Source organism: Drosophila ananassae, chromosome 2R (assembly GCF_017639315.1).
Source record: "Drosophila ananassae strain 14024-0371.13 chromosome 2R, ASM1763931v2, whole genome shotgun sequence".
Classification (NCBI taxonomy): domain Eukaryota; kingdom Metazoa; phylum Arthropoda; class Insecta; order Diptera; family Drosophilidae; genus Drosophila; species Drosophila ananassae.
In genome coordinates this window covers 11,578,791-11,598,479 of record NC_057928.1, presented here as the reverse complement: position 1 = coordinate 11,598,479, position 19,689 = coordinate 11,578,791, and the positions used below count along the sequence as shown (strand labels likewise).

Here is a 19,689-nt window from a genome sequence, read left to right as displayed (position 1 = left end):
AAGAAATATTATCCAACAATTATAGTTAAAATGTTAATTTTCGTAGCAACAGTTTTTCCATTCGTCAGACTTCACCCATTTCCGTTTAAGCCGAACATGTCAGACCCCAGTTTCTCGTAGGTCAAAACCTGTACTAACTTTTATATAAATTGCCAGTTGGCTGCTTTTTTTCTCTTCAAAATTAACCATGTTCAAGATCAAGCTCAGAGACTTTGGGTCCTTCGTGGCATTGACTGCGCTGCACGTGTGTTCTGTCCTGCAGCCCGTGGTGGAGGCTCAGGCCAACGTCAAGACCATCTACCCGGTGGTGGATAGGAATCTGCTGCTCCAGGTGGGCTACCAGTATAACCATTGGATGCTGGGCAAATCCATGATGTACTCCCTGCTGGTGTTGATCGGTCTATGGTACAGTCGTCATCTGCAGCAGGCAAGAAAGCTGGAAACGGAGGAGAGGCGCGGCATCCTGAAGGATTCCCAGCAACTAACCGCCGAAGAAGTGAAAGCTGAGTGGCTGAGCCGACAGCGACAGGATGCCTTTCCGATGAGCAAGTTCCTCTGCTTTGCCACACCCTGGCTACTCACCTTTGTGGGCAGCGGGCTGATCAACTACGTCCGACTTTATCTGGTCATCCAGCACTTTTGCGTCTCCAACTGGCGGGCCATCCAGCTCTATGGGGAGCTGCACGTGCTCTTCCTGCGCCGTCTCCTGGCCGTGGCCCTGATACCCTACTGGTCGCAGTTCGCGGGAGGAGACTCCCTCGAAGAAGCGGCCGCCTCCCTGCCCGCCAACTATATAAGCTACGAGACCCATCTCCTGGACTGAACTCTATCCGATAAATGTTTTATAGTTGCAAGCAATAAAGTTGGTTACATGATGTGCAATTTAGTTAAAGAAGCATAAAGTTCAGCATTAATTCTGTGAAATAAACAAATAAAAATTTTATTGATAAAACTTGAAGCTTTTATTGAGAGATGGGGATTGTCGTCCGTCTAAAGGGATTTCTTTATGAAAATTATAAAACCAATTTTTTTAAATATATCTAAACTATCATAACTATCCTGCATTTTTACTTTTACTGATTTTCCTAAGATTTCATATCCTTTAATTTTCTAGCGGCAATAAATGGCATTCCCATCAACAAAAGAAATGTAAACTTTTCCATGAACTTTCTCGTCACCCTTGGGAGTTTGTTGTTCGAAAAACTTTTCCTTCACGTGGGAAATATGCGGCAATCACGTTTTCTTGCTCTGGCTCACTTCTACCAACGTGCCATAAAACAAAAAAAAAATAAAACAATATAAATAAAAATCGCGAATAAGCGAATATCAAGTGCTCGAAGTTTATTAAGCTCCTGGGTCTATTATGGTTTTGTGAGCTACTGTTTCAGTCGAAATGGGCAAAAGTTTTCTTTGGCAATTAGGGATAAGGTTTTGAGAGCGATCTGGCGAACACTGACAGATCAGTCACTGGAATTACAGTCCAATTCAAAAACGAGAACTCCCCAAATATATTTCTAAATTTAACCCAACAAAACATTTTAGTAAATTGCTATTGGCTGTAACGTTATTCGCGTATCGGTTATTCAAAATATCAAAGTGTCCAGGTCTTTGCAGTGTCATTGGCAAGATCTAGAAAGGAATCCAAGGATCTGGAGCAGCTGGAGGACCTAGGAACACAAAACTTTAGAACTCGTTTATTTTGTTCTTTCATTAGCAACGTACACGGCTCAGAGGTTGTTTTCCGAGCCCCCTTTTCGGTCCACTGTTTCGATTTTATGGTAAGCCACAAAAAACATAAAAACCAATTCCAGCTCTCTATAAAAGCCAATAGATTGTGTGTGGCTTAGAAGGAAGGTGATTCAATGTGGCTTTAGGTCTTATGCCTGAGGACCTCTTGGGATTTTGGGGTCCAGGGGTTTAATATAAGCTTGATGTATATCTTTTTTATCATTATTTGCTGGCTTTTCGAACTAACAGATACAATCGATCTTAAAAAGCTAAAGTATTGGTATTTAAGTATTATTTGTGTCCATTTCCTAAGCTATTTAATGATTATTTAAGAATAAGCAGTTTAAAATTAGATATGTTCTATTGGATTTTAAATAATATAAGAATAATATTCATATTTATCCAATATTACAGGTATTAATAAAAGGTATCTAAGGTTTAGGAACCATAATTTCATAAATCCTTAATTTCCATTCTAAAATTCGACTATGGTTTACTGTAGTAAACCCATTATATTTTATTTTTTTTTAAAGTAGGCTGTGAATAATCCATTAAAAAAGGTATAGATTTTTAGAAAACCGCCTACTTTGTGAAATTGAAAAAGTCTTAAGTAGTTTCGCGTAAAAATTCATCATTTGGCCACTTTTGGCTTACAATATTAGCCATTTATTTCTTTAATAATTCTTTGGTTATGATCTAAAGCCCATAAGTATATTAATAGCCCACAGTCTATTGGTTTTTTTGATCAAACTATCGAAGGAAATGATACATTTTTTTAGGCCATCTAGTAGCCGGGTTAAGTACTGTACATAATGATTTGTTCTCGTTCAGTTTTTTCAGTCTTTCGGATTCCATCAAGGAAAGCACAGTCCCGTTTATATTTTAATATTTTTTATCATCACATTTTATGTTGGTGAATTTCGTTCTCTTTTTGGAAAATTTTTACATTTCGGTCTTGGAAGTGACAACTCAAAATCGTATATAGTTTACGTGATTAATTTAAACCAACGCGTAATCGCCGAGTTCCAAATCTTCCAGCGTGGTGCGTTGTTATCAAGTGGCAGCGTAAGTTGTTGAATCTCTATTAGGAATCATTGCCATTTTCAAGAACATAATGCGTGGACAACTGCTGCTACGTGGCCCCGCCTTGGCGAAACACTGGTGCCGCCTGCGCTACCGCTCGCCCGCCACCTTCCGCATGGAGCAGATCCGCTTCGCGACTGCCGGTTGCTCAGAGACCGTCAAGGGCGGCAAGGGTCTCGTACTGGGCCTCTACGAAAAGGAGTCTGGCAAGGGCCCGCGCCTCACCCCCGCCGGAGAAAAGTTCGACGACCGTGTCCAGGGCAAGCTGACGGAGCTGGTGTGCGAAACGAAACTGACCGGCCGCCTTGGTCGCGGCAAGGTCTTCAACAACATAGACGCAGACTTCCGGTCCGTTTGCGTGGTGGGCGTGGGCCTAGAAGGCATTGCCTTCAACGAGCTCGAGATGCTAGACGAGGGCATGGAGAATGTCAGAGTGGCGGCGGGGATCGGTGCCAGATCCCTGCAGAGCATCGGATGCACGGAGGTGCATGTGGATAACATGGACTATGCCGAACAGGCCGCAGAGGGTGCAGCCTTGGCCATTTGGCGCTATGAAGAGAACCTGGCCAAGAAATACCGCAGCACCATACCAAAGCTGGAGCTCTACGGCTCACCCGACGTGGAGTCGTGGACGCGGGGTCTGTTTAAGGCCGAGGCCCAAAACTTGGCCCGGCGTATCTGTGACGCGCCGGCCAACTGCATGACCCCCACCATCGTAGCCCAGACCGCTGTGGATGCGCTCTGCCCCTGCGGCATCACTGTCGAGGTGCGCACCATGGAGTGGATAGAACAGCAGCATCTCAATTCCTTCCTTATGATTGCCAAGGGCAGCTGTGAGCCCCCTGTCCTCCTGGAGGTTGCTTATTGCGGCACCGCACCCGAGGACAAGCCCATTTTGCTGGTGGGCCAGGGCATAACGTTCAATTCCGGAGGTCTTAACCTGCGCGCTTGCAAGGGCATGGACGAGTTCCGTGGCGACCTAACCGGAGCGGCATCAATCCTGGCCGCTATGCGGGCGGCAGCCGCCCTCTCCCTGCCAATCAATATCACGGCCGTGATACCGTTGTGCGAGAACCTGCCCTCGGGCATGTCCTGCAAGCCTGGCGATGTGGTCACACTGCTGAACAGCAAGTCCCTAGCCGTCCGTAACATTAGCCGCACCGGTGTGGTGGTCATATCCGATCCCATGCTCTACGGCCAGATTACGTACAAGCCTCGGTTGGTGGTGGATATTGGGTCCATGTGCACAGGCATCAAGAAGGCCGTCGGCGGTGGCGCCACCGGCATCTGGTCGAATTCGCATTACATTTGGAAACAGTTCCAACGGGCTGGATCTCTTACCGGGGACCGTCTCTGGCGGTTCCCCCTGTGGCGCTACTACAAGGACCGTGTTGCCGAGCACCTGAGCTTCGATCTCCTGAATGATGGTGATGGCCATGCCTCGTCCTGCCTGGCGGCTGCTGTATTGCACGAACTGGTTCCCTGCAGCGACTGGGCCCATTTGGACACCTACGGCACCGGATTGCTGAGCACTTATGGACTGGTGCCTTATTTGACAGCGGGACGGATGACCGGAAGACCTACAAGAACCATCGTACAATTCCTCTACCAGATGGCTTGTCCGGAGCAGCCCAAATAGTTACGGATAAGCCCGCTTCCCTCTATCTACGATTACGTTTTTGTTGGTTGTTTTACCTCGCCCTTGGCCCCGGACCTCTATGTATGGCTTCAATATTGTACGTATATGTCTGTATATCAGGACCAGTCGCTGCAGCGATCGTATTTTTAACCCAAATGACTGAATACCCGGAACTCGGGAATCAAATCGTGTTCTAAGTTTTATGTAGTTTATGTTATGACTCGGCCAAGTGCCGGGGCCAAATGGTCAGAAAAGCGAGTGTCTAAATGCCAAAAACATTATTCCGAAATTCTACCAGATAAATCATTGTATATGTATCCAAAAACAGTTAAAATTCGGCACTTGTAAGAAACATGTAATAAAATTGTAGGAACGTTAAAGAATGCGTTTTAAATTGGCTTTTGTCCTTCGGGATTTCCTCAGCTCCTCAGCCATATTGATAGCAATATTCCGGCCCTATCCAGACTGACATTAACTGCATCTCGGGGCGAGCTATTAGCCACAGATTCAAGCAATTTTATGCGTTTTTGGGTCCAAAGAGCACGTAAGACTTTCGGCAGTTCGGCAGGTCCTTGGAGTGCAGCCTCGATGGCCTCCGTCAAAGTCGGACAAACACAAAGGAGTGACGCCAGCAAAGTTCGCCTTCCGCCCACTTTCGGGCAACTAATTCGACTTTTGGCATATCAATGAGGGACGAGACCCAGTCTGGGCAGAGAGTGACAGGATATCCCAGAGTTTGTGGCAAAGTTTTTAGCACGTTATTGATGCTCGGCTCAGCCCGGGGTAAATTTCAAACTTTTGCTGGCACAAAGGACGTGCAAGGACAATTGAAAGGCTGCACTCCGTCCTACCCCACTATCCACTAGCTCGTCATTGCACTCTATTTGTGGACTAATTCAATTGGTCGATGTAAAAGTGCTTTAGATTAATAACAGTCGGCCATGATGAGCTTGCCAAAACCGAGCACTGGCTTCTCCTCTTTCCGTTTTTAAACAATTCATCAGAAACTGGCCTGCAAATGACACCACATCGTTTATCATTTTCGTTTCGATTGAGGCTTGGAATTTAAAGCTCTTTTTTTGTCACAAACTGCTAATTGTGTTGCCTGTTAATGAGTGAATGGACGAGCTAATCTGTCACTGTCAATAAATTTTTTGGAAATTGGGGCAACTGAGAGAGATATATGGGGACTTTTGGTCAGGCTATTTCTATTCAAGGATAGAAGGACATACGATCTTTCAGCGGGGATCTATCCATTCTCTATCAGTCTTCTACTAAATCACAGTATCTTTGTCAAATTTATGAAATATTTTTTTTGATAAAAGCACTTTTGAAGTTGTCTTTAAGATTGGGGCCTTGGTTTTATGAAGCCATCCAATGCAATATCTCTACTGAAGGACTCTTGATCTCTTAGCAGAAAGTCGTAAAAAGGGTTTATTTATTTTACTTGGACATAATTCGTCATATTTTGATGAAGATATTAGACCCATTAACTAATTGATTGCTTAACCTTAAAATAAACCAATTACTCTTTTTTTTGAAACTTTAATATAATTAATATTTTGGCATCTGCAGTGGAACTCATTCCCTGTCCTGTCAACTTTGGTAATGATAAAGTGTTTCATTATGAGAATGCCACCTCGCTTGTATAGAAATCGTGCAAAACTGCTGACAGCATAGTGCCCCACAAAAAAAGTGGCAGAGGGGGCCGGAAAATGAGGAAAATATGGAAAATGAGGTGGCTTACGGTTCAGCGAGTGGGTGGTGCCGACAACCTGTTCTGTGTGAGAGGTGTAAAAACTTTTATGGCTTAATTCTGCACACTGTACTCTCCGTCGGTTTTTTGGCAATGTTGTCAGCAAGTTGGTTGCCTGCCAAGAGACCTGCCACTCTTCGCTGCACGCTCTTCCTGGCTAGAAACTATTAAAGTGTCACTTGGTTAAATATAGTTGCTGTCGCACTTATGTTGGATTAATTCCCTGGGTAGTCATAAATATAGGATACTTCATAAAGGTCAGCTGGTCTTACCACATAAGAGGGAAATATTCCTTTAAAATTAAATCGCATTCCATTAAGGGAACATATTAATTTTCATAAAATTAAATTCCAACTCGGCGAGACCTCTGGCTGTCATTTGTCCGCCTCTTTGATTTGATCTCTGGGCTATCTCCATCCTCCATCCAAACCAATATGAATTCCTTCCCCTTGTGCCTCCAACTGCTTCATGTGTATTGTTATTTATGACGGGCATTGGCAGGAAACGGATATGCGTGCTCGGACGTCAACGTGTCATAGCCAGTCGAGTATGTGGATGTGGCTGTTTGGCCGTGGGTGTGGATATGGGGTGTGTCCACGATGCATTGGCATTCGGCCAGGCCAAGCGAGTTGGCCGGCAGACAAATCGTTTCCACCATGTCTACAGCAATGTCCAGGTCCAGTCCCAGTCTCAGAACCATTCCAATTCCCATTCCCATTCCCTGAACACAATTCCTCATTTAACGAGGAAGCCACCCAATCGGACCACCCACAATTTGATGGATGCAGTTCGCCTGTTGTGATAGGTGACTGTCGGAAAGGTCAGGAGGGGAATGACGATGCTGTCGATAAGGTCGAAGGTTGAAGTGGCATAAAAACAGTTGGGGCGATGTAATGTCACATGTGTTACGCAAATGGAAAGTAAAATGGGTTTAAATAAATAAGCTTAAAAGGTCGAATGATTATTGGAATTATTTTGGAGTTTAAAAAGTTCAAAGAACAGATTGGCTGACTTATGTTAAAGTAACTTTTATTTTATAGCAACCTAAACTACTACTACTGCATTAAAGCCATTTCCTTGGCACCATCTGCGGCACAGTCAGTGCAGAAAATAAACAGCCATAACAAGTCTATTTAAAGAGCATATTAAGCACACCGGCTGTAAGTACGTGTTTCGTGTGGTCGCTCTTGTTTGTTTTTGGGGTTTGGGGACCCTGCACTACGCGTAATGCCCATAAATGTTGTGGTCAATGCAGCCAACACCCTGACCCTTGGTCAGTTTCCTGTCCTGCCCCTCTAGGCCCCGAATTCCCCCGCTTGGCCATCAAAGCCGCAAAATGACCGAGCGACGGAATGAAGTCGCTTTTAATTAATGCCGCACCATATTCGGGGAGCATAAATTTGTGCTTACTCCGAAAAATAGAAGCGCTTTGAAAGGCAGCCGTGAAATTAAATTTCCCTCTCATTTTCCATTCAATTGCGAATGCAGTTTTTAGGACTGTTTGTGTAATTTCTGCATTAAATGAAATTTACTCCTCAAATCAGTCCTTGAAAGTGTTGGGAAAAATATTGGTTTTTTTTTTGTCTAAATGTTTTGACTGTGCTTTTAATTTTAATTGCTCCTGATACACTTGTTTGTGTTTAATTAAATTATTTTAAATTCTGTCTGGGAAAAATTTTAGGTAACCACAAACAGGAACAGAATAAATTGCGGACGATTTTAATTAAAATAGATTTAGAAATGTAATGTTCAAACAAAATGTTTAAATGACAGAAAGTACTCTAAATAGGGATTAAAATATAGAAATAATGTTTTCAATTTTTGAACAAGCAATTGACATTTGGAGCATAATGCAATCTCCACATTATTTCCTGCCTCAACACATGAAAGTCCCGTCAATTCCGCGCAATCCGTAGCATATTGCCATTCATAGCATACTTTTCAGCGCGCACTTGGCCTCTGGAAAAAAATGGATAGACAGCGGCACACGCATACCTGTCACACCAAATCCACTTAAAATGACTGCCAACTGTCAAAGTGTCACCTGTTCGAAGCCCCGAGGCGGCCAAAACGGCTGGTAGCCGCCAAACCAGGGAAAGCTCCGAAAATGGAGCAACAATCGTGAAAATGGCGGTGCTAGAACCCAATTGTCACTTTTCTTTCATTTCTTTTTTTTTCGCCGGCTTCTTCAAAATATTTTTCTTCTCTACTATTGCCTTTGTGCTGGCTTTTTCGCGCACAATTGAAAATTTATAAAAAGCGGATGTTGTGTTTTCCGGCGGAAAAAACTTGGCTACAGCCATGCCAGCAAAAACTAAAAAAAAATGAAAAAAAGCAGGAAGAGAAAACGGAATGATTCGCATTCACCGGAAACGAGCCAAACTTGATTCAATTCACAGACGTAAATGAAAAACAGAACGACGGCGACGATGGCCAAAAGTCAAGGCAACAACTCTCAAGTGTTTGTAATCAAAGACCATGGGCTAAAGAAGTCTCTTGAAGAGCTTTTGGGCCAAGGTTGAAACAAGGTAGAAACCAGCTAATTATACTCATTAAAAGCAAAAATTGTTTGCTTAAATTGTTAAATCATAATGAATGCTAGCTTTTATCAATAAAAATAGCTGGACATCTGCATAATACATTGCAAAATATTTAATTCATCTGTTCGCGGCTTACACAAAGGCTTTAAATATTTTCCGCGCTTGTATTGGCTCCCAATATGAATTCAAAATAATATGCAATTTTGCACAGAAACGAAAACCTTTTCCCCTGCCACTTTACGAATATGTTGTCATCTGACTGGCTATCGGAAATGTATGAAAATCTGCTGAAATTGAATTTTCAATTATGTGAAATGGATTATGTAATTCTATGCCACAAACTGATTGTATTTAGCAATGTATTTTAATGGTGCTCGACATTTTCCTCGTTGTTTTCAGATATTTTTTGATTTGTTGGACAGGCAACCCGCTAATATACATTTGTTTTGTATTTTTTGAGCCGGCCATTCAGTTATGAAAAATAATTTTGTTTATATGAAAATTGATATTTTGACAAACCGAATTGGATAATGGCACAGAAATTTGTCAGTTCGTGACATAATAGAGTTTGATTATAAATTTTATGAGGCCAGCATTTCCATTTCCTTGATGAAATAAACAAACAAACAAAAAGAAGAAATATTACCCGCTTGGAAGTGTTTTTGTGTAACAGAAAGCTTAACACGTTGATAAGCTCGTTTCGTTATCCGGCGGAAAACCCAAATCAAATGCACCGACAACTTGATCTCATTCACCCGGGAAAAATCCAAAAGGAAAATATCCCCCAAAGAAAACAAGTCCGAAAAAAACAACAAGCACACACATGGGCTATCAAAATATCCTTGGCTCAAAGTCCGTTGGCAATCCAATTGAATTATGTTGCCAAGAATTCTGAGCCGGTCCCAGACCTGTCAGCCAATTGATCCAGGTAAGAGCGAAGGCCAAAATGCTCACTCAGGCATTGGCCAAAGCTCCTTTTTTTTGGGGCAACTTTTTCCAGGTTGGTTTTTTTGATTTTCCTAAACATGTTTCGGCTTGTGTTACGACCCACAATCATCATTAAAAATTCAATATTTTCTCTGACGAAACTTTGGCAATAAATCTGTTTAATTAGTCGATACAATAGAGTTCCTGCTTAATGAATTTTCAATGGGAAGTTTCCTTAACTTTTTTAGGCCTTTTCTCTCCTTTCCATCCTTCGGGCCAAGAGCAGAAACTGTTATACGAACTGAACACTTTGGATGCCATTACAGCCAGCCTCCTTACAGTTTGGCTTGCGTTAAATTTTATTGCCATTTTTGGGCTTTTACGGTTATACCAAGTGACTTGCCAAAATATATATTTTTATTTTTTATTTGTGGGTTGGGGGTTGGACCAAGGAATGCCAAACAAAGATTAAAATTGATTTTACACGGTCGAATGGACAGAGCCTTTTGCCTGCCAACCAAAGAGCAAGTTTAAAGCTTTCTTATGTAAACGGCTTTAAGTTTCGCATTGTTGGGGCTAAAAACATTTAACCATAATCTAGTCAAGTAGCATATCAATGGGGATTTTTGTTTCCTAAGTTTCCATTTGAATAACTTTGGCTAGAATGTGAATGGTGGCCATCAACTTTAAACAGACAAAAGTCCCGCCAGATAAGCCAGAAATCTGCAGTGCATACATTTGCCAGCAAAAAAAGGGGCAAGAACATCGAAATAATAAAGGAAGAATGAAAGGAAACTTTGGCAGAGTCATGGAACAGAAATTTCTATTTAATAACGCCAAAAGAGAAATTACACTGCAGCATTTCGGTGCCGAAACTCGGTGCATGACTGAGTGAGGCGAGTGTGTGAGTCGGCTGTATTGTATTACGACTGCATTAATTTATGTACCAAATGGCATGGCAATGGCAATGGCACAGCACGTACCGAATGGAACGATACCCTTGGAGCCGGAGTCGTGGATCTGTGGCCAAAAGTCTGACAGTCAGACAGTGGGACAGAAAACAGAGAGACAGGCAGGAAGGCAGGATGTCAGGCGCACTGGAAGATGCAAAGCCAGTCGGAGCAGGAAACAGCCCCGGGAATGGGGCAAGCATAAGAGGAAATTCGGGGATAGAGTACTGGAAAAAAATAATAATTAATATTAAAACAAGATATAAAAACTATTAAATGTTCCTTAAATAGTATACTCTTCCAAGCACTTTCTAAAAGAAATTGTTTCCCCAAAAAAAATAATTTTCCTTCAGTGTTTGTGGGGATATTGTGGTGCATGGGGAATGGTGATTGCAGGCTCATTATCCCAATATCCTCTCACACGTACCCACAGGATTTGTGTCCTGTATCCTGAATCTGCAGTCGCATCTTTGGCCTGACATTGCATCGCATCGGCTACAATGACTCACAGGCTAAAAGCATGGCCAAAACATTTGGCCTAATGTATGCAAAGTTTTTGTCGGTCTTCACGCTGAGCTAATATGGGTTAAAGTGTCCTGTCCGTGTCCTGTCGGTGTGCCGTCGGTGTCCTAAACAAACTCTAGCCAAAGGACGCTACTCAAACAATGAAATGAAAGGAAAGACCAACCAAGTCCTGGTTTCCCCGGTTTCTTTCAACCATTCTCCACCATTGTTGGCTTGTTACTTATTTCCTTTTATTTCCTGCTTTCAGTTCGCGTTTCCAGCTTGGTAATTTACATCTAAATGGAATGATGGGCGTTGGAGCGGTTGCTCTTTAAACACACATGACCGTTGTTGTGGCATGGTCTGTGGCATGCTGGTTGCTCTAATGTTCAGCTTCCTTTTCCAGCTATCTGTGGCTACAATTTATTCGCAAGGAAAAGGGTCATTTTGCAGAAAACTATCTTCCAAATAGTTTAAATAGTTTTCGTAAAAGAAAGGTCTAGCCTCCGAAGTGTTAAATTCCATGGGGTTAAGAAAGTGTCAAGTTTTGTTATTGTTCTATTCTTGGTAATAATGATTTTTGCAATTTAAATGGAATGGGATATAAGCCCTTTAGCCTTTTGGCCCTAAGTCTAATCTACTTTGAGCTACTAGCATAGACCCTGAAACCAAATTTCAGCTTCCCAATTTAGTAAACACTTTATAATCCCTAATTTCCGCTTCCGGATTTAAATTTATGATCAGGTGTCGCTCTCGAATTGACCGCATTATTGTTAATTATTTGCCCCCGAGCCAAGTACAAAGGACCCCGAGGCAGTCATAATTCGAATGGGGTCACGCCCTTAGACTCAGATGACGACTGTGGTCGACAGTTCTATTTGTCCTTAGCTGCGATTGCTGGTGTCGTTGCTGGTGCAGTTGCAATTCCAGTTGCTGTGTGTTGTATATGGAAATGGAATTTGCATTTGAATGACTTCGCTCTGGAGTGGCTCACCTCACGGCGGTGCTAGTTATGCAACTCAATTTGAATGTTGCAAGTGGCGAAGGCCACCGGCCGCCTTGGCAACGAATGCAAAGGATGAGATGTGGTGCAAGACCCCTATATATATACTTGTGGGTATATAAAGACCAGATTACGGTTAACTGTTTATAATGCACTGCCACCCGAGTGCCAAAGAATCTATGCTAATTACGAGTGAAAAATGCTGAAACAGTGGAGCAGTAGAGAGTGCGGCATAATTGAAAAATTAAATATGCTAATGGAAAATGCATTTTGTTTACTCGGACAGTGAACAGTGGTCTCATCTCTGTTGACAGAGTATAATCGAAATTCGTTGCTTCGGTTCACAAATTAAATCGAAAACTTTTGTAAAATGAAAAATATGAAAACATGAATTTATCGCCTTTTGTGTCAGAAGGCATAACTTTAAACTTTTCCTCCCCGCCTCCACGGACGCATCGGGCACTTTGTCACTCCCCCACAGACATACAGATTGCGGCTATCTCGTCTGGCAGTTTATTATTCCCATAATTTAAACCGATTTAATCTCCACCGACTCCACCGACTGCTGTCCCACTAACAATGGAAACCAATTAAGTTTTGTCACATCATTTTAATGAAATTAAAATAAAATCAGTGCCAACAAATACGCGGTTGATGGATGAATGAATAAATAAGGTAAAGAGAACCGCAGGCTTTGCTTTGTCTCAAGGCTGATGCTGGTGATTTTTTTTACTGGTGATACCGACTACTTAAAAATTCAGGGCATGCCCAAAGGCGTCTGACAGCGCCAGTCAACCCCACATAGCCTCCCAAAAATGCCAGCCAGGCCACCCCGTGACTGACTAACTACACGAACAAGGTGCTGCTGACTGTTTGCCTCCGGCTGCTGTTGCAGCATGAATCCCTAAGTGACTACAGAGCTACAACAATATAATATATATCCACATATATATAAACATATATAGTGAAATGAACAACAGGATGAAACGGGGTAAAGGATGCGGAATACCAGGCTGTGGAAACGGTTAGTCTACTCATTCTTCTGGTACGCAATGGGGTATGGGGTTTCTATTCCGCCCCTTTCTTGTTTGTTTTTGTCACTGTGTGAAGGTCGTGGGCGTGGCAACGACGTCAAGCTGAAAAAAAAAAAATATATAGCCCACCAAGTGTTGAGCATAATAATGAGAAAAGCAAATGGAAATCACACGCGCCAACAGTTGTGGTTAAAAAAGTACCAGTGCAAGCAAAATAATACAAATAAATTAAGCGATTTAATCTGAAATAAAAATAAATTGTTTTTTATGATAAAAACGATTATTGGTAAAAAACTATTTAAATTTTTAAAGAATCCTTGTATACTATCCATCACTATATCCTTAAAAGCCACACATACAAACACACACGACCGCCCGTTGTGATTCCGTTTGTACACTTTTCACAGCTTATCCTTGTCCAACTTTTACTTTTCGTCAGGCTTCTGTTTGTTTTAAATAAATTATATTTCCGACTGTGGCTTTTACTTTATTTCATAATGTTAACTAGCTGGATTTACTTCGTCTGCCAGTGACACGCATTTAAATTTCATATTCAAGAGTGTGTTGGCCGAAATGCAAATGTAGTTCCACTCCTTCGGTCCCTGGGCAATTAGTCGGGCACTTTTGTGCAATTGGCTAAATTACAAGCGACTCGATTTAATTTTTGCCAACTGTATAGTATATAACGAGTATGTGTGTGTGATACTCGATTACAGGAAGTCATTGCCATTGTCATTGGGGGGTTTTTTGTGGCCTGAAGCCGTCTGCCCGGCAGTCGAGTGAATTAGCATAAATTATTGTTCCTGCCGCAGGGAAATTGGCCACGCTTTGAGCCAGCTTGGGCAATTGGCCTGAATGGAAATTTAATCTTGTTTTTTGTGGCGACAAATGAATATTGATACGTACGTGAAGTTAATATTACAGGAATTCTTAAACCAAATTCTTGGTTTAAGGTTTTAAAGTCAGAAACCATTTAACTTTTACATACATACTAATAGTGTTTAATAAATTAGCCGTAAAACTTACGCAGCTCATTAAGCTTCGTCTTCCAGGATATGCCTGTGACTTTAGCACTGTGATTATCTCCGATCTGTGATAATTTCCCGACAATAATCGCCGCAATTAAATTTACGACCTGCCTTCCCGGAAGCGAGAACAAAACGCTCGAGTGAGCTTGAAATTTTTATTACCCATTGCTTTTCCCAAATCCCCAGACCTTAACAGAGCCATAAAACTGGGCGTGGCCCGGGCCTTTATAAGCATTAATCAAATCACATACATAAACCGCACAGCTGTTCTTAAATATAGCGTATACGCAATGTTAACACTTTATAAAAGCATTAGTGTTCAGTCAGCGTCCTACATCCTACATCCTGTATCCTGTATCCTCCATAACGAGAAAACGGGTCAAATATTATGTATGCGAATATGGCATGTTTCCCATATCAAAAAACAATTTTCAAGCTGAACGACAGAAGAATTGCAAACAAGAAAATGAAAACAAGCTCGTGGGGACCGAAAAAAAACACAAATTCGGCCAAAATATTTATGAGCCATGAGCGGGGGACCATCCTGACCATTGTCCGCCATAAATCATGCGATTATTGAGCGAGAACACGTGGCCAGATAAAGCTAATATACGGTGTATTTCACAAATATAAAGCTGTCCCAAACTTATGAAGAGAAAAGTTCATTTTTCAAACAAGGCATAACAAGACAAGGTAAACAACAAGTTTTCTATAGATTTCTATCTGTATCCTTAAGATTTTACTCATTATTTGCTTCCTCCATTAACCTCTTTATGCTATTGAAACGCACTGTCTCCACGTGCCAGAAAAAGCCAAGTCTCTACAAATGGCTCGGACACGCCCATAAGGCGCAGGACATTAAACTCAATGAGTTGAAATTATTTGCAGCTGAAGGTCAACTAAATAAGGACTCTAGGACTTCTGCCGCCAATGGCAATGGGGGATGGTGGCTGTTTCGATGGGCTAGTGGGCGTGGCAGTTGAGCGCCATTAAAGACAACTTCCGCAAACAATAAATTTTGCCCAAGAAGCTGCTCCCTCAACGAGCTCTAAATGGATGAGAGGGGTCCTCCTAAGAGCTTAAGCGCAATTTTTTATTCCAAAATTGCCTTTTTTCCATTTTATTTAATCTTTTTGGTGTTTTTCTTATTTTCTACAGCCCCTGGCACACTGGTGTCGATTAAACTGTTATACATTTTTCGTTTTTGTTGGGATTTCGCGGTTTTTCGGTTTTCGGCTTTCAGTTTTTGGAAAAGGAGTTGAATTTCCGAGTTGGGGTTTCTGGGTGGATAGACGTACACGGCTGCGTTAATTTGTATGGATTATTTATGGGGCCTGATGCCGCGCTGTTTCTGCCACTGGCATTGGCAGCAATGAGGCCACAAAGGAAGTGAAGCTGCGAAACGCTCCGAGTTGCGAAAACCGGATGAGCTGCAAGTTTTCCGAAAGTTTGTAGCCTCACAAGTGCCAACTATAATTTATGGCTCTGTTTTGAAACTTGCCAGAAGCTTCGCTGACGTTTCTGTTCTCCTATGTACATTTAATTTCTTTGGCTGTATAAAATCAATTAAAAAGAAATCAAGACTGTGCCCCCATGTGGAACATTAAGTTGATATCAGTTTCGTTTCCACTCTGCTTCGAAAATGTTACTTCTACTTGTGATGCTGCAATTTATAAGTTTTCTTAATGGAAAGGTAATGATTTCATTTATCTCTTCTACTCCAATTTATATCTTCTACTCTTTTTGATGTTGTAGAGAAATATTACCCTGGAGAAATGCGATGCCAGGTACCAAAAAATCGATACAAGACTGCATTATGTCCTGGAATGTCTAGTAGAATTCGTGAACACCACAGAGCTTTTCAAAGATGTTATGCAACAAATGGATCAAGTAGAGCGACAGTTGGATCATCTTCTATCAGAAAGCTTTACGCCCTCTATCTACAAAGACATAGATGATGTGTTTTTCATTCACGGAAATGTGGCTGATCAAGATTGCCAGCGACAACGTCAAGTTGTGCAAGCCATCCGTCGAAAGCTGGAATGGTTTAATCTGTTTAATGGCCAAGAGACCACACTTTTTAATTGGCCTTGGGATCATGTTAATTTATACCCAGTACCCGATGATTCCAATCAGCCGAAGGAGCATCTGAAACCCATTCAGTTCTCCACCCAACAAGAAGCCCCATTTCAGCAGTTTCGCTGTCTAGTGGCAAAAGCCATCCGGAACGCTAGTAATCATTTAAGCGTTTAACCTTTGTTGGCCCAATTGATTGCGACAATTAAGGCGGCACAAAAGTGACAGATGCGACAGGTGGACGAAGGGACGAGTGGTCTGAATTTAAATTGTAAATAAATATGCAAACAGGCGGGCGGGACAATGGCTACCAACCAAAATCCTGGGGCTACAATGCCATCAGAGAATCGCTGGCTTGTGGCACTGGGCAAAAAGTTACTTTAGAATTATTTTATTATTTTAATTATGGATTTAAAGAAGATAATTTGAAGAAAGATTAATAGGTGTTATGACATTTAGAAAAAACAAACAACCCGGATAACCATGTCCTTCAAATTAAACCAACTCATGTCTAACTTTCAGAAAATGTATAAAGATTTCTGTAATAACATAATTTGTATTATTTATTTTATTATTTATAAAATATTGTACAATTTATATTTTATGTAAGTATATTTTCTGGCCATTACTATTTTTGTTCTAATTCAAATGAATGCAACTGGAAACTGACAAAAATTCCTTGTCTTGACCATCTTTGTGTCAGGGCCAAAATGTGTGCCCGGGAAAACCTGCTGTGTTGGCATAATAAAAAGAATTTGTGGTCCATGTGTGTTACCCGATTCTCCCTTTTGTCCACCAGTTTGGCCTCGTTTTTAAATTGAAATCTCAGCAGCCTGCGGTGGGGCCGTTCCCCGTGGCCAGAGATAGTGAGAAAGGGAGAGTTGCATGCAAATAATGCAGCACGAAAGTGTGTCTCCATTTCTCCATGGCTCTTGTGGTGCTTTAAATAATTGCTTAGAAGCCAGGCACACACACACTCCTGTGCCACACACACCGCCGGAGTCCGTCCGGCTATGATAATAATAGCAAATAGAACCTGCCACTCGGACAGCAGTAGCTTCTATCCACAACCACGAAGCCTCTGGCTTATGACCCTCACTGCAAATGCATTTCACTTATTATATATATAGGGTATATATAGAAGGGAGAGTGTGTGTGGGGTACTTATGCTCGCTTTTAATGTGCCATATAAAATAATTTAATGACCAGATGGAGACCAAAGGGATGCGGCGAGAGAGGAAGGGCTCTTTGCGGGGGCGTCTCCCGGTAATGAGGAAAACGTTTGGGGGCACTAAAGCGAGCGACTGTAAACGATAATAGTTGCATGTTGCGGGGCAGATAGCCATGACAAAGTGTTGGCCCAGACGCAATTAAATTGGCAAACTGAATTCGGTTAGATCGGAAGCCAATTAAGAATAAAAATTTGATAAATTAAAATATAAACTGTTTTGATAAATATTAAATTGCGAAAGCCACAAGTAAAGTATAGCCGGCTTATGCAAATTTAACTCCTTTTTAAATTTTCCGTTTTCTATAAAGCCACTTCTGGCCAAGTTCCAGACTAAGCCACTCAAATTCCGTTTGCGTTTTCCTTAGACAACCCTAATTAAGTTATTCTTAGCCTGGCAGGAGCAATCCCTGGCTCTGCCACAATCCCCCCCCCTTTTTAAAGACGCCATAGAAAATTAATTTTGCGAATTTTGTATTTTTCTTGGATTTTCATCCTGGCTTCGGCTTGTTTTGTCCACAGACTCCCTTTTCCACAGAATGTCTATCTTATTTCGCTGTGACTTTTGCCTTCTTTACGCCAGTTTACAGTCTTGGTCATTTTTGCAAAATAGTTGCGCTTTATTTCCATCCAACCGAGTTGCTCCTGTGACAGCTGTCTTCACCTCCGCTCCTTTAGAATGTCAATAAAAATTCAATTACGCTTTCCGGCGGAGAAAAGTTGCTGCTGAGGAACACTCTTCTTTATGGCATTCTGTTTCCATTTGAATTGAAATGGAAATGGGAATCCGCTTTGTCAAGTGAAATTTTGTTTGCCATCCTGATCGATCTGAATCTGAAATAGGATGAGGGAAATCAGAGAGATACAGGCACTTATATTTAATGGCCTAATTATGTAACCAAACGCCCACACATAAAACGGGCTGACTAAATAATCATAATCGTCCGTGGCCATAAACTTCTATAGGTCCAATAAAAATAAATTGTGCGACTTGTCTCGGGCAATTTGGCAGATTTTTTTCCACTCGTTTTACGCGCCTGAATTTAACACATATGCTAGTTTTTTTTTCCCTTTCCTAAATAGTTGGCCAAGTTTATGCTGATGATGCTAAACACATCAAGGCCGTGACGCCATCCATTAGGCCAAATTTTATTTTACCTTTCACCAGGTAATGCGAAATGGCTAGTCAACCATTTGAGCCAACTTTTCGCCCACATTTTCCACTCTCACGCACAGTCTGTTATACTGTTATACGGCGAAGAGTGTGCTGCATACTTACAGGCTCTTGGCGGAAAATTTCAGTTTCCCTCTGTCAGTGCTCACGTGTGGACGGAAAAACTTTTGCGCATCGCATTGAATTGCTTGGCAAACAAGTCGCGTAAAATTTCGTCACAAAAAAAGAAAAATATCCAAAAATCCTCCCCTTCTGGGAAAGACCCAAAAATTCCAGAGGCCATCCGTATCAATCATCGACTAAAGGCTTAAAGCGAGTCCCTTCTTGTTTGTGTGTACCAGCCGGCTTTAATTAGCAGCTTTTGGCCAGAGTCTTAAGAGTGTGTGCGTCTGATTAATGAGGGGAAAGTGTTTTATCGTGTCGTGCGTTAAATATTTAATACAATATCAAATAAATGTTGCATAAGACGCCTGTCATTTAGCATCTTGTGCCAAACAAATTGTGTGTGTGCTTTTCCGACTTTGCCACAAGATATTTGAACTTTAGTCTAAGGATTCGCCAAGAAACGGATCAAGTAAGTTTTAGGTATTAAATATCACACAAACAAGTAGCATTAAGTAACGAGTGGATTGGGTCTATTTTATGTATCAGGTTGCTCAATTTTCCATCTTTTATTGGGCCACTCTTCCGTTCAGATATCTTGAGAGCTTCAAGGAGCATTTTCGTGTTTCCCAAACGCATTCAAAACATTTTTTATTGCCCATTAATGGGCTTTATGTCCGGCATTCAAAAAAGTCTTATGACAGGTAGATAATTTTGATTTGATATTGTTGTAATTTCAGCGAATTCCTCTGTTGATGGCCTGTCAGGGAATTTCGATTTGCTTTCAGCCAACATTTGGAGATGAACACCATCATGGAAGGGGGATTTTACGGGTACAAGACTCCAGGGCCGGTTTTCATTTCAAATTGCTCACATTAAAGAGCCACCCCGGGCTGGCTATTATCCTCAGACCCATC

General features: G+C 41.7%; 4 protein-coding genes across 26 annotated transcripts in view; all 4 read left to right on the top strand.

The window, feature by feature from the left end:
* The first annotated feature begins 54 nt into the window (after positions 1-54).
* LOC6493463 lies at positions 55-895 on the top strand. Its single transcript, XM_001957776.4, has one exon. The coding sequence runs from the start codon at positions 188-190 to the stop codon at positions 821-823; it is 636 nt and encodes a 211-aa protein (XP_001957812.1). The 5' UTR covers positions 55-187; the 3' UTR covers positions 824-895.
* A 594-nt stretch (positions 896-1,489) lies between these two features.
* On the top strand, positions 1,490-4,830 carry LOC6493464 (cytosol aminopeptidase). Its single transcript, XM_001957777.4, has 2 exons — positions 1,490-1,778; positions 2,560-4,830. Exon 2 carries the CDS (start codon positions 2,843-2,845, stop codon positions 4,448-4,450), a length of 1,608 nt encoding a protein of 535 aa, XP_001957813.1. The 5' UTR covers positions 1,490-1,778; positions 2,560-2,842; the 3' UTR covers positions 4,451-4,830.
* Positions 4,831-15,827: 10,997 nt separating this feature from the next.
* Positions 15,828-16,799, top strand: LOC116655813. The gene is made up of 2 exons (XM_032454275.1): positions 15,828-15,885; positions 15,948-16,799. The coding sequence occupies exons 1-2, from the start codon at positions 15,835-15,837 to the stop codon at positions 16,443-16,445; spliced, it is 549 nt and encodes a 182-aa protein (XP_032310166.1). The 5' UTR covers positions 15,828-15,834; the 3' UTR covers positions 16,446-16,799.
* A 2,001-nt stretch (positions 16,800-18,800) lies between these two features.
* The window catches only part of LOC6493466 (polyglutamine-repeat protein pqn-41), a 108,095-nt gene continuing 107,206 nt past the window's right edge, over positions 18,801-19,689 (top strand). For all 23 annotated transcript variants that reach the window (XM_044714767.1, XM_044714766.1, XM_044714764.1 and 20 more), the window contains exon 1: positions 18,801-19,244. The gene's annotated coding sequence lies outside the window, so the exon portion shown is untranslated. The remainder of the gene's footprint in view (positions 19,245-19,689) is intronic.

What these genes read in the sequence shown, in the direction of transcription:
- LOC6493464 (XM_001957777.4), top strand. Translation starts at nt 2,843, where the DNA reads ATGCGTGGACAACTGCTGCTACGTGGCCCCGCCTTGGCGAAACACTGG.
- LOC6493463 (XM_001957776.4), top strand. Translation starts at nt 188, where the DNA reads ATGTTCAAGATCAAGCTCAGAGACTTTGGGTCCTTCGTGGCATTGACT.
- LOC116655813 (XM_032454275.1), top strand. Translation starts at nt 15,835, where the DNA reads ATGTTACTTCTACTTGTGATGCTGCAATTTATAAGTTTTCTTAATGGA. An exon ending in TAAGTTTTCTTAATGGAAAG is followed by an intron (nt 15,886 to 15,947) that starts GTAATGATTTCA and finishes TTGATGTTGTAG; the next exon opens with AGAAATATTACCCTGGAGAA.